This window comes from Lathyrus oleraceus, chromosome 5 (genome assembly GCF_024323335.1).
Source record: "Lathyrus oleraceus cultivar Zhongwan6 chromosome 5, CAAS_Psat_ZW6_1.0, whole genome shotgun sequence".
NCBI lineage: Eukaryota > Viridiplantae > Streptophyta > Magnoliopsida > Fabales > Fabaceae > Lathyrus > Lathyrus oleraceus.
Genome location: NC_066583.1, coordinates 219,378,262 through 219,395,102, shown reverse-complemented (window position 1 = coordinate 219,395,102; position 16,841 = coordinate 219,378,262). Strand labels below are relative to the sequence as shown.

At 36.0% G+C, this 16,841-nt stretch overlaps 2 protein-coding genes across 2 annotated transcripts; both read right to left on the bottom strand.

Moving 5' to 3' along the window:
- Positions 1–3,866: 3,866 nt before the first annotated feature.
- On the bottom strand, positions 3,867–6,486 carry LOC127083070 (lysine histidine transporter 2). The gene is made up of 7 exons (XM_051023300.1): positions 5,879–6,486; positions 5,349–5,732; positions 4,831–5,224; positions 4,610–4,715; positions 4,440–4,531; positions 4,289–4,357; positions 3,867–4,202 (listed from the first exon to the last, which is right to left on the bottom strand). Exons 1-7 carry the CDS (start codon positions 6,070–6,072, stop codon positions 4,104–4,106), a joined length of 1,338 nt encoding a protein of 445 aa, XP_050879257.1. The 5' UTR covers positions 6,073–6,486; the 3' UTR covers positions 3,867–4,103.
- A 142-nt stretch (positions 6,487–6,628) lies between these two features.
- LOC127083069 (uncharacterized) lies at positions 6,629–8,998 on the bottom strand. Its single transcript, XM_051023298.1, has 2 exons — positions 8,226–8,998; positions 6,629–8,045 (listed from the first exon to the last, which is right to left on the bottom strand). The coding sequence occupies exons 1-2, from the start codon at positions 8,907–8,909 to the stop codon at positions 6,723–6,725; spliced, it is 2,007 nt and encodes a 668-aa protein (XP_050879255.1). The 5' UTR covers positions 8,910–8,998; the 3' UTR covers positions 6,629–6,722.
- Positions 8,999–16,841: the final 7,843 nt, after the last annotated feature.

Genomic DNA, 16,841 nt, shown 5'->3' with positions numbered 1-16,841 from the left:
CTAGAAGGGGGGGGGGGGGGGGGGGTTGAATAGATCCCAATTAAAAAATAAGTCGGCGCTACCAATTTGAAATTGGTTTTGAAAATTTGTTTTAAGTGCGGAAGCGGCCGAGGAAAATATAGTCTAAAACGAACTGTTATTGGAAAACCGGATATGCGTCAAGCCTATGGATTAGTGATAATGTGGAATAAGAATCACTACACTAGTCACACAATCAATGATTTGTTTCACTTACTAGGATTCCTAGCTCCAATGATTCAAATAGCAAATCAAACTAGATACACACTTAAGATAATTTTGGTTTAGGCAAATTATCAAACACTTGGTGTGTGAAAACACTCCAAGTGATATTTGTGTTGAGTAAGTGATTCCAATTAATCTAGTACAATATCCTATTGTACTTTGGATTCAAAAACAGAGTTTTAACCTCTTACTCAATTAATATCAAGGTTTGACAAAAGTGCTTATACTAAAATCACTTAATTTTTAAGCTAAAAACAATTATGTAGAAAATTAGAGAAGACAAGGATTTGATGAGGCAGTTCCCCCGTCGTCCTCGCTTCGGGGTACGTCTGCCCTCAATTCTAAAACTAGAATTGAGATGATTTAATAGATATCACCTGTTGAATTTAACCGTTTATACAAGGATTGCAAAGCAAATATACAACAGAACTCTCAAGACGTTGAATGTTGCTTCCACTCCTTGTTCCTTGATTCAAGATGAATCAAGTCCTTCGATTGTTGTTGATAGACCTCCGATTCCAGCCCTTTTGTTGAATAACCCTCAGTTCTTCAAACCCTCGGCCCGACTGATCTCAACTACAACAAATCGAACCCGAATTCTTCCCTTCAACATCATTGAATCCGCTACTAGACTGATGAAGACTTCCTTTTCTCAATCACCTTCGCTCAGCTGAAAATTGATGAAGCAATTCGTCCAAAAACCCCCAAAATCAAACCTATCTTGGAGGACAAAATCCTAAAGGTTTTATTCAAGAAAAAACTTGTCACAAGCTTCAACCCGAACCGGATTCCCCAATCACGGCTTCGAACCTTATCACCTTTAACCAATCACACAGCACCTCAAAAATGGTTGTGTGTAGTTGATGTGTTGTGAGATGTTGAAGATGAAGATGATGAATCTTGGACACCTATTTCACTTTTTCTTGTTTCTTTGAACACTTGAATCAATTTGACAAATGTTGGTTGATACAAGTAACTTGAAATTCTATTTATAGTAACCAACCAACCAACCCACTTAACAGCTTTTCAAACAGAGTGGGAAACATCAGAAAACTGAATTTGCGCACGAACGGTCGACCATAGCAGGACTATGCGTCGACGCATGGCCTGCAGTTTTTGTCAGACTGAAAAATGCTTCAGTATGCGTCGACCATAGGTCGGCGTGCGCTGACCCGTGGTTCATGCGCTGACCCCTGCGGTCGACGCAAGCATCTTGTGCACTGACCCGTGGGAAAAGCGCTGTGTTCATGCGCTGACCCGTGGGGAATGTATTATGTCATGCGCCGATCCTACGGTCGACTCATCCCCTGCAGATCTGCAAAAATTAACATTTTTGTGGTTTTCATGCCGTTTGTCATGACCACACTTTGTCCACATATGTTGTACAAAATATAACAGTACAGATGAGCAATGAAAAGGATATGATAGGTGATACGTTGCATTTGTTTTGTAGAGGTGGAATCGACATTGCCGATTCATCCATGGTGGTCATTTGTCATCATCGAAACCTATGATTGTATGTTGTATGACAGTTTGCCCTTACAAGAACCATACAAATAATATCTCCATATCTTAAGGACAAATACTATAGTTGCCAACTCTAAATCATGGGTAGGGTATTTCTTCTCATCAATCTTTAGTTGTCATGAAGCATATGCTACCATCTTCCCTTTCTGCATAAATACTCCACATAAACCCATCTTTAATGCATCACAATACATTACAAAAGGTTATGTCGGGTATGGCAATATCAAAACTGGTGTTGTTGTTAACTTCTTCTTCAGTTCTTGGAAATTTTCTTCACACTGGATATCCCACTCAAAAGCTTGACTCTTTCGAGTCAAATGGGTCAAAAGTAGAGCTATCTTCGAAAAACCTTTGATAAATCTTTGATAGTAACTAGCTAACTATACGACACTTCTGATCTCAGTAATTGTATTCTGAGCTTCCCACTATAGCACTGCATCTACTTTAGAAGGATCAACCGGTATACCACCAGTGGAAATCACATGATCGAGAAAGCTCACTTCTCACAATCAAAACTCACATATAGACAATTATGTAACAGTATTGCAACTATATATGTAAATATAACATAATTCATAGTTGTACGCTTTGAAAATTTTCGAAAACAATTCTAACATATATATTAAATGATATGTTATGTTACAATTCATATTAATTAATTATGCCGAAAATCACAATATCAGTAATCATGCTCTAATACCAATTGTTAAAAAAAATTCATATTTAGGATTTTCATTAGGATTTTGATAACCATGCTATGAAATTACAATAAAAACGTACATGGATCTATTTACAGATTTTGTTCTTGATTCTTAGTTGCCATTATTTGTAATACTATAAGATGGTTAGAAAACTTATTGTAAATCAATTGGATTGAGGCTAGTATAGTGAACAAATCACTTTTCTTATAATATTTTAAGCACTCTCGAATTGTCTTAGAGTTTGTACGCATGAATACCCAAGATAATTCTGCCTATATTCAAGTTTGCACAAGACCGATAAAAATTTGAATATAGGGAAGATGAAATCTGGAATTTTGTGTGAACTGGATAGGATTTTTGAATGTATTTTTCTGAATCCGGAATATTCAATTTATAGGTCAAGCTGATGTTTTTTCATAAGATTGCGACCCTTGATAAAACACACACTTTCAGCAACACTTTTGCTAAATGTTGCATTGTTTCAGCTATAACAATATTTTTCAAACGTTGCATTGTTTCTCCTACAACAATTTTTTTCAACGGTCGTACTATTTCGAATTCTGAACGTTTCACGAAGTGTTTCCTATATCTGAATTCAAAATACAATCTATTTACTGCAACATTTCTCAAATGTTGCCTATTTCTGAATTAAAAAATTAACTTTTCCTTTCATATTTTCTTATCATTTTAGAACACATTAAATATTATTAATAGTTAATAATTTAACACATACTTCAAAAAGATCTTTTATATATTGAGTGTTACTTAAACTACAATAAAAATTTAAATCCCATTAATTACAATAAATTATATTTATCACGTCTCATTACAATATAATTTTTTAATATGTTTATTATCTTTTATTTTTTATAAAGAAACCAACAATATATTGTACACAATAATAAATATATCATAGAAAGATAACTATTATTTCCATCTAATGCATTACTATCTCCGTTTTTTATTATATGTCACTTTCGAAAAACATTTTATACCACAATATAAGTCATTTTATAATACCAATGAACCATTAATGTTATTTTTCCTATTATACCCTTAAATATTTATTATTCTTTCTCCTTTCAATTATGTTAATTTGTCTTTCCAATACCATTAATGAAGGATAATTTTGTACCACAAAATCGTTTTATAATACCAATGAACCATTAATGTTATTTTTCCTATTATACCCTTAAATATTTATTATTCTCTCTCCTTTCAATTATGTTAATTTATCTCTCCAATACCATTAATGAAGGATAATTTTGTAAAATCCTTCCTAATTTATCTTTTTTTATACCATAATTATTACATTTCTTAATAAGTGGGAAAAGTAAAAAACGACTTATAATAAAAAACGGATGGAATACTATATTTTCAATTTAAAGTCCTCTCTCTTATTCAAGTATAAATATCAGAACAATGTCAACCATCACACCCACAACGCATAAAACTCGTGGGGCATGAAATTATTTTAAAACCGTGTGAATTGCTATCGCATCACTGTAACACTCTATATGTGCGATAACTTTGAACTATACAACCATATGTTGTGAATGCATATCTAGTTGTACTTAGTTTTCTCCATCAAATTTAAATAAGCCAGAAAAATTGATGTTTTGTTCTTCTAGTTTATGAGAAGAACTCGTAGTGCTTGGCTTGTACAATGATATTCCTCAAAGCACCAATTGGGGATAGTGTCATTAATAAGACTCCAATAATAATGCATATCTGAAATTGAAAAAAAGTACATAACAAAATTAATTAAAGCACATCAAATTTTTACTTATATTTCATTTATGTAGTAAATAACATACCACATTGATTGTCCAAGACAAGCCATATTTCTTGGGTTTCTTGAGTTTAAGCCAGATGATACAAGGCAACTGCAAGAATGATAGAGACAATAAGAAATAAAGTAATTTACGTTAATACTTTGAAACATTACTGAAAAAATATTTTACTTACAAAGTAAGTTGTTGGGGCAAATGCAAATCCTCCTAGAAATCCAAGAAGTGAACCGAAGAAAGGGATGCATATGCCAATGAACATGGTCAATGCTGCAAAATAGGATTGAAAAGTTAACTACATACCAATGCATTCATCCATATTATCAACAAGTAAAATATACAACATACCAACATATATAGTGCGAACTGAAAATCGGAGTGCAAAAGAAGGTGGAAAATGCAATTTCTTAACCATGAGAGTTTCAATCATGTCAAACACCGGCATTGCAAATACCTGTTTTTTACACACAAAAAAGAGTATCATGGCTTAGTGGTGCAACATGAAAGTTATAAACTAAGATCAAAATTGTAGTTACGTCTTAAAATACCATCAAATTGAATGAAATCACCTGATAGCCTCCAATAACATGGACAACAACGAACAAGTTAGCAGCAGCAATGAGCCAAGCAGGTTTTTCTAGTGTGATGAGGATGTTATCGTCAACAGAGTTACCAAACATATAATATCCAATGATTGCAACTGGGAAGTAGCAGTATGCAACTCCTATGTATGCGAGAATAACTCCTTTCCACATGGGTTTCTTGGAAGGTACTTCATGGGTTGAGGGCATAGTTGCTTGAATTTCTAAAACCACATTGTGACCTGCATAAGCAAATGCTACATCTCCCAAAGCAGAAAGGAAGTGGAATACAGTATCGGCAGTTGAATTTGATCTTGGTCCATAATCAACATTTGGGGCAACCCCTTTTTTAAGTGAAGCAGCCCATGCTATTGTTGAGTATCTAGTAAAATAATGCAAACATACAAATTTAACTTACAATGTTTCAAAATTACAAAATCATCTATAAATCTATAGCGGCTGCGCTCAGAGAGATAATAGAAAGGGAGTTAAAGTTGATTACTTACGTCAAAGACATAGCGGCTGCGCTCAGAGATATAATAGAAAGGGAGTTGAAGTTGGGGCATTGTGCAAGAACAAAGTTGATTGATGCAAAAATAATAATCCAATATGAGGTTCTGATATCTTTGCAATCAGGACAAATAGTGTCATGAGCTTTCTTCAGTGATTTACCACCAGTGACCATGTACACAATACATGTGCCAGCTTCAACAAGAATTTGCTGTGGAACCACAATCCAAAGGCCCAATTTCTCTCCAAAGGCTTCTTGTCCCAATTCATGATACCTATCAAATCTCTTTCCAGGAATCATTTCATGCATCTCAACCATTTGCCATAGCGTATACAATGTAATCACCCATGATAGAACAAGAATGGTCATTCCTGGTCCCCTATTATTTTATACCACATATATAATAATAAAATTAATAATCATTTAGTATGGTTACAATCTAATGTTAAACTTCATAAATTGACCCGCTCAACATATACAATAACATTTATTTTTTAACGAATTCATAAAAAGTGTCTTATTTACCAGCCCATATTGGATAGGGCATATGGAAGGGTGAGAACACCAGCGCCAACCATGGCGGTTAGATTGTGGAAAGCAGAATACCACCATTTGGCCTCTCTTGACGCAGTCACGGGAAGCCAATCATCAATAGCCTTTTGTTTGGGGTCAACATTACTATTCTCTTGAGGTTGTCCTCCTTCGTCACCTGCACCCATATCTTTTTTTTTTTCGATCACCTTAAAATTTTACTTCAATGAACACATGCAAAGTTTTGATTAGTGCGAGTCAAGAGTAGACAATTAAGGTTAGCACAAACTTTAATGTATGTTTTTCACGCTAATGGTTTTCTTCATGAGTAAGATACTTAATTTCATTTATATAACATAGAGAGAGTAGCTATAATTAGAAAAATGTTAGTTTCTTTTGTTGCTGTTATGTGCGTGTGTTACATGGTTTTAGCCACAAACTACTCTTTTTTGATGAATTGTCTCGGATCATCACCCATGTGTGTGTGTAATTATTGTACGTGGGGTACATGTCATTCTCAAGTTGCTTCATTTGGTGGAAAAAATTGTTTTAATTGACATTATGAAGGGACTTTTTTCACGTAGAATCAACGTTGATAACTGATTTCTCCAATCAGAAAAGCTACAATCTAAATTTGGCTGAGTTTACTAACTAAAAATAGACATAGTGGTAAAATACTTCAACTCTTGTCTCTCATACACATACATTTTCTTCATGTTCTTACTAAAAATAGACATAGTGGTAAAAAAAATTGAATCATTTGCAAAATTGTCATTACAAGCAAAGAATATATTATCATCATGTTCTTACTCAGTTGATGACAAGTGACAACAGTTAGCTAGGCAACTAACGAACTGAAACGCTTATAACTCCGATTTGGTTCACAGCTATTTGAATCTTCCATGTTTATCAGGTCTTGTGCTCCAAAAGAAAGATATGGATTCATCAAGTTCTTATTGAACGAATCCTGTTTGTAGTTCAAGTGAAGTGTGCTATTGTCTTTTATCGATCGATTTGAGCAAGAGGGTCCAATTATATCAAGATTCTTTTGTTTATTGATCGAAGAAAGAGAAACCACAGACAATTCTTGAAAAAGATTAGGAGTTGAATGAGGAGGAAGAGTAACATGTGGATTTAGCTGAATTACTCCTTGGATGAGGCCTGTAGCGAAATTCATTTTGGAGGATGGACTGGGAAGAAAACTCCGAATTGAATGTGTTCTAAGGGAAGATGATTGTGAGTATCTTTGCCTTAATGGAATTGAAAACTCATCCAAGTTTCTACTCGAACTAAAAGGATCAAGAGAATCATCATCTTCCAAATCTGAGAAAGCGGCTTTTCTGTCTTTTCTTTCTTTTCTCCTACGCCACCTTAGAAGAAACTTTAAGCGTCTTGCAGCACTATTAACCGAGCTAGATTTGTGGTTATATGGAGAATTGGCACCGTCAGAGTTGTTACTTAGTTCACTTGAGCCGGAATATGATCCAGGACTTGTTTCAACATAATTAGCATCAGATGTATTCTCAATGCCAGTGTACAAGAATATCTCTGCATCTGGTATTCTAAACGAAGTCCCGGGACTGACTCCATTTACACCGATTTGAATCTTTTGCAGCGGCTGCACAGTACAACTTGACTCAGAATTGTTCGAAATAAGTTCACAATTCATCCCTCCCGCAGAAATCAACCTTTTGATTAAAAAATCAGTAGAAGTCGATCGTGACCTTTGCTTCAAAAGATCTAAAGGGGTCAGCCCGTCAACATCACGAGTGTTCAAATCAATCGACATCAAAGACATCAACAATTCCACTACCTCAACTTGGATGTTATCAATCACGGATACATGAAGAGCAGTTCTTCCATCATTGTTCTTTAAATTGACGATGTCTCGTATCTTCACAATCTTCTCACTCACCAATTCCTTCACAAGTTCGAAATGCTTGTCTAGTCTACAGAAACCAGGACTTTTGAAACCAGCCACTGCCAAATGAAGTAAAGTATCTCCATGATGGTTAACTAACAGTGCTAGCGAGGGAGATGCATCTATTAGAATCTCCACCACGGGTAAGTAACCCCTGTAACAAGCTACATGTAACGCCGTGTTCCCATGATCATCGGTTAAGCCAATGATATCAAAAGATTCAAGTAGCTTTCTCACCACCTGCATCATTACCATGATACATGTCAAAATAAAATACAGTGCATTACAACCCAAAGAACACCCCAATCAACAACATTTGACCGTGATTACACAAATAAACCAAAATTTAAGTACTAAATTGGAGATAAAATAATAATTTAGAGACTAAATTAATGATTTACTAGAAATAATCTATCTAACCTCGACTTGTCCGGTAGCAGCGGCTGAATGCAAAACAGTGCATCCATGAGAATCTCTATAAGCCAAAATGTCAGAAACACTTTCAAGAAACTCATTGAGCATCTCCCAATTACCACCTCTAGCCGCGGCATGAACAGCTCTATTCACCATATCGATCTTAAAAACCTCATCCAAATCGAACTCTTGTCCACTATTTTTCAGCATTGCATAATCAAACACAATCTTAAAAACCTCACTATCTTTACTCCTCGCAGCAGCATACAAAATATCCGTAACACCATACTCACCTTCACCAAAAACAAGAGAACCTTCTCTTATCAACAATTCACGAACAAATTCCACGTCACCAGCAGAAGCAGCAGTGTAAAGAAGCCATCCGCCATATCCAGCTTTAACAAGAGAGTTTCTCTTCCCCGTTCCGCATTCGAGCATGAGTTTTCTCGCGACGTGGGAGCGGCATTTAGCGACGCCGTGGAACTGTGATTCGTCGTAGTCCCAGAGTGTTTCGAGGCGGCGAATTCTTTGAAGGGAAGTGAGTTTGATTAAGAGGTTTGTGTCGAGGTGGAGAAGCTCGATAACGAGATCGTAGTGGCCGTTTGAGGCTGCTAAGTCAATTGGCGATGCGTACCACCATTGTTGTCGTGTGCTTTCCCAACGAAGAGGAAAATACGACGGAAGAGACATTGTTATTATTATTACTAGTAATGTGAGAGAGTGGTAATGGAAAAAGTTGAAAAAGAAAGTATAGAAAGGTGAAGATTCTTGTGTCGGTGAGTCAACAGAAAAAGGTGTTGATTTTTTTTTAGTACTAGTGTCACTGAAGATTAATTAATCTAACTATTAATCATGTGACTTGTTTTCTTTTCTTTCATGTATAAATATTAATCATGTGATTTGCTAATAAAACTAATGAAACATTAATTAATTTTTTTTATTTCCAATATCCGACTGTAGAGGAAAATAGTTTTTATTTATTTAAGAAATCAGACCTCGAGATTAGATAGTAAAACTCTCTTCAATAAATAATTTAATACTACTGTATATTGAGAATTGAGTTTGAATTTTGGATTTTTGACTAAGTCGGAAAAAATTCTTTATCATTTTATTGAAATGCTCTTGAGTGGAAAATCTTTTTTCTGTCCCATATCTTTTCTTTTGACAATTGTTTTGGTACATGATCTTGACTTGCATAATTCGCGCTGCAAAATTATTATGAAGCGCGCTGTAAAATTATTGTAACGCTGGAAATAGAAAGTTTTGGTCACTATGGCACCGACGTATAACTTTTTAGTGAATTTTTTTACCTATTTTTAAAAAAAATCTTAAAATAACTTTCTTTTAAAAAAAAACTCAATTTATCCCACTTTGAAGAGGAGGCGTCAGACCAATTGACGCCTCCTCTTAAACTTAGAGAGGAGGGGTCAATTAGATTGGCTAGACCACCTTGTGTTGTCAATCCAATTGACGCTTATGTCTTAAGTTTTAAAGGAGACGCCAATTGGTCTGACACCTGTGTGTGTTTCGTAATTTTTTTTGAAAAATATTGTACATGATAGATAAAGTCGAAATCGAACCAATTCATATTAATATTAATACCCGTTTACACAAAAAAGACTAATGTCGATGATCGGGATCATCTAACCGACCTCCGGTCCCACATCCCCTAGCTACCCAAACTCGTGGCCCTAACCCACTTTGATGATTCACCCCAGGTTTTTGAGTATCTGAGGACCCAGGAACATCACCACCAACTACAGGAGATTGCCTTAGATAGTCAGACAAATCAACGTAGTCTTGTGTATGCATTAGAGGGGTGCCGTCATAACTGAGTTCATGACCCATGCCAGAGTAGTTAGGTTGTGTTTAAGTTGTTGGAGGACGATTGAAGGGAGATATTGGTGTGAATGATGTGTCGAGAAAAGGTTGAAATGGTTGTTGTGGTGTTTGATAGCAATATGGTTGTTGAAGGTTTTGATTGTGAGATGTTTGGGATTCTTGGTTATGGTAGGAGGAGAGACGATTGATGTTAAATGATCGTTGAGTGTTTTGGCTAAGGCGACTATGGTAGGATGATGTTTTGGATGCAAAGCGATGTTGGATGTCTTGATGATGATCTAGTTGTTGTTGGTGGTACGGGGTATGCTCTTGGTATTGTGGTTGGGTGTTTGGCATGTTAGGATTGTAGGTTTGTGTGTTTATGGATCGGAAGGTTTGATGGATAGGGGGTTGTGAGTAGTCGATCTGACAATGTTGTTGGGGGTTAGATGTTGAGCCTTCTGGTGTGTAAGTTGCCTGACGTGGGTCATATAGATACATATCCTCGGCGTTGAACTCAAATCCAACAGATTTGTACCAAGCCATATAATTACGACTTGGTTTTTCTTCAATTGGCATCACAACGTCAGTTAAGACATGGTCATGGCGGTGCTTCCATTTGCGACACTCAGATCTACTGAAGCTTTGTCATGGGTTAAAGTTCCATTAGTCATTAACTTTGCGTATATGTCATTCTCCTAGCTTTGCCAGGGGATCTAGGATGTGTTGAAGCATACCGAACTGCAATTTAACATGATCACTATTGTGCATCTCCACAATGGTGAATCTTATGATCAGTGTGCATGCAGTCCAAACGGTTGCGTCTTGTTCGTTGATTTCATGGTCATGATCCAAATTTAGATGTGGACGTCAAATGAACTGAAATGTGAACATATGTTGGATTATAAATTTGGTAGAAGAAATGAACTAATTATTACGAAATAATTATGTTAATGATCATACATATGTCGGTCGAAGGTGATCCAAGAGATTGCGATACTAGGTAATACAGTGTCTATGGCATCTGTTATAACTCATACCACGTGTCGACCATCTGCACCATAAAGGTAAAAATATTATTTAGAGATAATAATCGGTAAAGTAAGTAAATATAGTCCATTTTTAAGAACTTATTTTTGTGCGTACGGGAATGTGAAATGGTTGTTGTTAACGGGCGCTAGAGACGGTAGTCTGGACCAACCTCATGCTTGGAGCAAAATAGCACATCCAGAAAAGATAGATGTGTGATCGGAAAAATAGCAAGTGTACTATTTTTACCGATGTAGTAATAAGGAGTTTTATTTCCAAGTATCGATCTCAAGGATTGCGTAGGAAATACTTATTTTAATTTGATTCTATCAGAACAAAAAGATAATGGTTTGGTTGTTTTGAAATAGTAAACACGAAAATAGTACAAATAATTGATTAAGATAAAAGATGCTAGGGTGAGTGGTTGAGTTACCCGGTTATGAATTCAGTCAAGATTTCCTTAATACATATGAAACATTCAATCACCTAACCTCAGAATGTTCTTACTTAAGTCCTTAAGGAAGAAACTATTAAACTACCAATTCTTACTCAAATGTCCATTCAATTAATCATTGGTTTTAATCATGCAAAATATCAAGGTTTACGGTGATTTACGAAAGTTACTAGTTGTCATACCCCGATTTTGGTCCTGAATTTTTTTCCATTTTTTCATTTTTATTTGACACTTGGTCTAAAGTTCATTTGCATACATTCATTCCCAAATCCATATTTTGTGGTAAACATTGGTTGTTATCTAGCTTTTTGATCATGGTGCTTTGTGATTACAAAATGGATTTTAGTTATTTGACTTTTTTTTAATTTTCAATTTTAATTTAATTTCAAAGTAAATCTAATTCCAAATTTCAAGTTAATCTTAATTGTGTTTTACTAATGATTCAAACTCTAATTGATTTTAACTTCCAAATGAATGTTAGAGTTGATATCAAAGTAATTTTAACAAATTATAGATTGATTCGATTTTAATTGGTTTTGTTGGGTTTTTAATTTTAAATGGACATTTTGATTAGTCTCAGATTTATTTCTAAAAATCCATATTCATTTCTATAACCACAAATTCATTTCATTCAAACCAAGTTTGTTACAACCTTAAAATCATAAGTAATTTTTGTTATTAAAACAAGCATTTTACATAAGCATTACATTATGCCTCATTGGTTATTCATATACATTTTATGCTACACACATCAAACTTAATGGCATACATCATGAGCAATTCAAATGAAAAAAGTCTATCTCAGTCCCGCAACAAAAACACCAATGCATTCATGTAAGCAAGGATGGAAGGAATCCAAACTGACATCAAAACTTCATGACATACAAACTTCAAGCAACGGTCCAAACCATTGAAGTCCAAGCAACTTGAATATTGGATAAATGCATAGCAGAGCTTAACACACATACACCTGCAGAATTCGCCTCACAACAGTAGTATTGGCTTTTTCAAATCAACAAATCCACAACAAAATTACAACAACCGGGTTTCTGTCACTGCACTCATTGTTGCCTTTGTTCCAGTTGACAAAAGGCCATGCTTTCGATGCGACAGTACCGACACTAGTTGTGTTTCGTGTTGCCGACGAGTTAGGAATGAAGATGGCTAAAGGTCCTACGTCGTTACGAATGCACTTGGTAGTTGATGCCGTCACAAGTTGTAGATTTGAGGTGACTGATCCAGGATCAGAAGAAGTGGTATTAATGGAGATATTACAAGTTTTTTGGCATGTGTGAAAAGGGAAGCATCTGTAATGCCGAATAACCAGCATAACCTGCACGAAAGAGGAAACTCAGAGGGTCATCAAAAGACTCAATGTTTAATCCAAAAATTTCAAATTCAGTTCCAGAATGTTTTGATACTAACCTTGTACTGTTCATTAGCCGGCGCCGGTGTTAATCTCCAATACAATCCGCCTCAAAGCATGAGGAAGAAGCAAAATGGGTTTAGAAGGCCTGTTATTATAAAAAACAAGAGGAATCATCAGCAGGTGCATAATTTAAGAAATAAGAGGGCTGAAATGGAGAGATATATTCCAAAACCGGCTGTAAACTTGAGGCTCAGCTATCAAACCAACATGAGGGAGAAACGCCATTGGTACCTGCAGCCTGCGCCAAAACCAGTCCTACACCAAAACCAAAACTGCTATGAGAAAAATCATCCTTGTGCATCCATGAATCAGTCCCAAACGCAGCATAAACCAAAACCGAAACACGGACGGAATAAACCAAAGCGTGAAGCTGCAAGGCAATTGAAAAGCTGCAAAAAAAAAACAAATAACATAACTGCAAGTCAAAGCGATAACAGGATTGTTGTTACCAAGACCACTTGTTTGCAAAATTCATGTATTGACTTCATCTTGATAAAGTTTGTGTGTTATCATCGCCAAGGCTATCATCATGTTTGTTACATTCATCAAGAATGCTATCATCATATAAGGCAAAAATAAAACAAAGTCATGAGTTGAACAAGGTGGGTTCACATGTGTGCAACACAGGTTTATCACCAATCCAAGCCAAACCAATCATGCCATCATATTCCATTCACGAGCCAAAGCAAGGCTGAGTTACAAGTACCATGAATCAAACAACAACAACAACATCATTATCATCTTCAAATCAAGCTCGAGCAAACCATGAAAATTTCCAAGCCAAGGCCACGCGAAAAGAACCGTGTTTGAGCTCCTCATGTTTTCATTTTTTACTGCAGTAACAAAAAAAAAACACATAATAATTAGTCAAAGCTGTAAAATTCCAGAAAATACCCGAATTGGCATTAAGACAAAAAATGAAGAAGAAAGCACGAGTTCAGAATATCATTTTCAAGTTTAGCATCAAATAGGGCAATTCGATTCTGAGTACATCCAAAGTAGTTTGCAGAGATACTCTTCTGGAACTCCATAGACCAAATCCCAAACCCTAATTTACAGAAGATAAATAGGAGAAGAGACGAATCAGTAGGGGGACGAAAAAAATTGGGAGAGGCGGAACGGCGAAAAAGTTTCAAGAGCGAAAACCCTAATCCCAAAATCAAAGCAAAAATCAGTGTTGAAAGAGACGAAGGGAGAGGATTGAATAGTTACCTGAGCCGCCGAATCACAGCCAAAGGTGAGCACCAGTTTGTTTTTCCTCTAAATCTCCGTTCTGTTGCGTCTTTGGGTTTGAGGTCGTGAGAAGTGAGAGAGATTGAGGAAGGCGAGTTTAGTGAGAGAGATTGAGGAAGGCGAGTTCGTTGAGAGTGATTAACGCAGAAAGGATTGATTGAGAGCTAGAGGGAGATTCATTGTGAGAAATACGTGAGGTTTGAGAACTGAGTTCTGGACTTTCCTTCGTGTCCTCACCTTTCCTTTTCTTTTTTTTATTATTTATTTGCTTTTTATTAGGCAAACCTTTAAATCCCCACTAAGTGAACGTTCAGACTTCTCATTTGGTCATTAAATTTGGTTTATTGGTATTAGTTGTAATTAATTGTTATTTTGTGTACCCAATCCCTAATCTTTTGAATCCAACAGCCAGGCGGCTAAGGTCACCTTTTGGGATTCCTCCTTTTTATTTTAATTAACCATCCATTAAATAGACCACCCCATTTTTATTTTTATTTTAATTCATACTTTAATCTGTTTTGGTTTATATATCTAAGTTGTCATTTAGTTTATAACTAATCATAGATGGCCTAGTGGAGAGAGGGTAGTTTCTAAGTCTTTAGTGGAGTGGGTTCACAATACCCATATATATAGCATTTTATTTCTTTTAGCATTTTATTTCTTTTAGCATTTTATTTTATGTTTATGTTTTTATTATACTCATAGTTTCATTATTGTTTAATAACACCGATTTGCTTTCTTTTAATTTCATCATCCATTCAAAACCATTTTAAACTATTAAAATCACATTTTTCTCGATTCAATGTCGAGCCCATTTTCATACCCTTGTAAGTCGATTGCTTTTAAGCATCGCCATCAACCTAACATAGCTTACTCTTGGGCTTTCTTACAATGAGCCGGTTCTCTTGCACTTACACTCATGCATTGCATTATTTGTTGTTTGGACCCGATTTAATTATTTCATGATTTTTGAATCCCTATTTGACAAAATGTACCCCACTCCCCCGATGTGTAATAATTTTACTATTTTATTTCTTTGACTGTTTAGTTAGCTACTAACATAAGAATAAAATCAACCATTTCCAAAAAATACAAAAATATGACTCGATCCAACGTCGAGTATTTTCTCAATAAACAAACCAATTCATTTCTCCCTCCTATTCTATTCCATTTCTTTCAAACTTTCATCAAACGCTTGATCCAACGTCAAGCCATTTTTTTCTAATGAAAACTCAAAAAAATATTAATTTATAGTTAAGACCTCTTCTCTCTTCTATTCTTTCTTTCCCACCTAATAAATTGAAAAGCCTAATAGTTTAACTAACACTAACGCACACAACTAACCTAATGGTTCCCGTTGAGTACAACGGACGTGAGGGGTGCTAATACCTTCCCCTTGCGTAATCGACTCCCGAACCCTGATATTGGTTGTGATGACCATATCTTATCCTTTTCTTTTGCCTTGGGTTTTATCGATATTTCCCCTTTCCTTTTTAGGAATAAATAAAGTTCGGTGGCGACTCTGTTCAGTCCATCATTGCGAGCGTGCGATCGCGCTTCGCTTTGAAGTCGTATCCCCATTTTTCGAGGTGCGACACTAGTCCTAGATGATGCATTCATAAACCCAATTGTGTGAAAACCCTAACAATCATAATCCTGTTACTGAAAGTCATAGATCAATTTGTATTTGTCCGATACAAACGCATAATAACATCACACAATTGAATTGAAATACGTAACATAGTAATAAAGAAATCATTTGTTCAAATTCATAACATGCGATAACATCAGGACCACCCCCTAGCATCAGGGGGTTTAGCCTCTCATAGTACTTAAAGAACTCATAAAGTAAAGATTAGACATTACAAAGAATTATGAGGGTTTGATCTTCAATGGTTGATACCCTTGAATCTCGCCGTCTTCAAATCCGTCGTATTCGCTATCTTCTCCAATGCAATGCTTTCGTTCGTCTGTCAAAAGGTCCTCTCTTCTTTCTCTTCCAGGCCTTCTTATAGTTTCAGATCACTTTCATCCAAGCAAAAGGTCCAAACTACCCTTAATGAGCAGAATCGGTTCACAAAGAAAAATTTAGGTTTTCCATGCTGCGTCCAATCAACACGGCCGTGTGTCACCACACGGGTGGCCGTGTTGATCAACATAATTAATTATTTTTAGTATCAGCTATAGAGGCAACAACACGGGCCGTGTTCCTACACACGGGTGCCCGTGTTGATGCACTGTTTTAATCAACACGGCCGTGTGGTGGAACACGGGTGCCCGTGTCGATCTCTGTTTTTCTTCTCCTCTCTTGCCCTGCCTGACCAACAACACGGGCAATGTTGTGGCACACGGGTGCCCGTGTTGACCTGCTGTTTCTTCATATTTTTGCCTTTTAGAGTGTCCATAACTTCACCATTCTTGCTTTTAAACCTGTGCAATGGCCTGTAACAATGACACTACCAAACGAAGCATAAACGAGATCTTTTTGACATAAACTTGTAATCAAATGCAATGCGATACCAAATCAACAAAACATGATAATTGACTCCAAAGCAACTAAAAATCAACACAAATCTTACCAAAGTGATGAAAATATGTCAGATTAACGGCGAGAATTCAATGGAAATGGTGGCCGATCACAACCCCAAACTTGTCT

Excerpts from the sequence above, each read along its gene's own strand:
- LOC127083070 (XM_051023300.1), bottom strand. The coding sequence starts at position 6,072 with ATGGGTGCAGGTGACGAAGGAGGACAACCTCAAGAGAATAGTAATGTT. Across the intron at positions 5,733-5,878 it reads GCCCTATCCAATATGGGCTG|GGGACCAGGAATGACCATTC; the intron begins GTAAATAAGACA and ends ATAAAATAATAG. Across the intron at positions 5,225-5,348 it reads GCAGCCGCTATGTCTTTGAC|ATACTCAACAATAGCATGGG; the intron begins GTAAGTAATCAA and ends TTATTTTACTAG.
- LOC127083069 (XM_051023298.1), bottom strand. The coding sequence starts at position 8,909 with ATGTCTCTTCCGTCGTATTTTCCTCTTCGTTGGGAAAGCACACGACAA. Across the intron at positions 8,046-8,225 it reads CTGCTACCGGACAAGTCGAG|GTGGTGAGAAAGCTACTTGA; the intron begins GTTAGATAGATT and ends GTAATGATGCAG.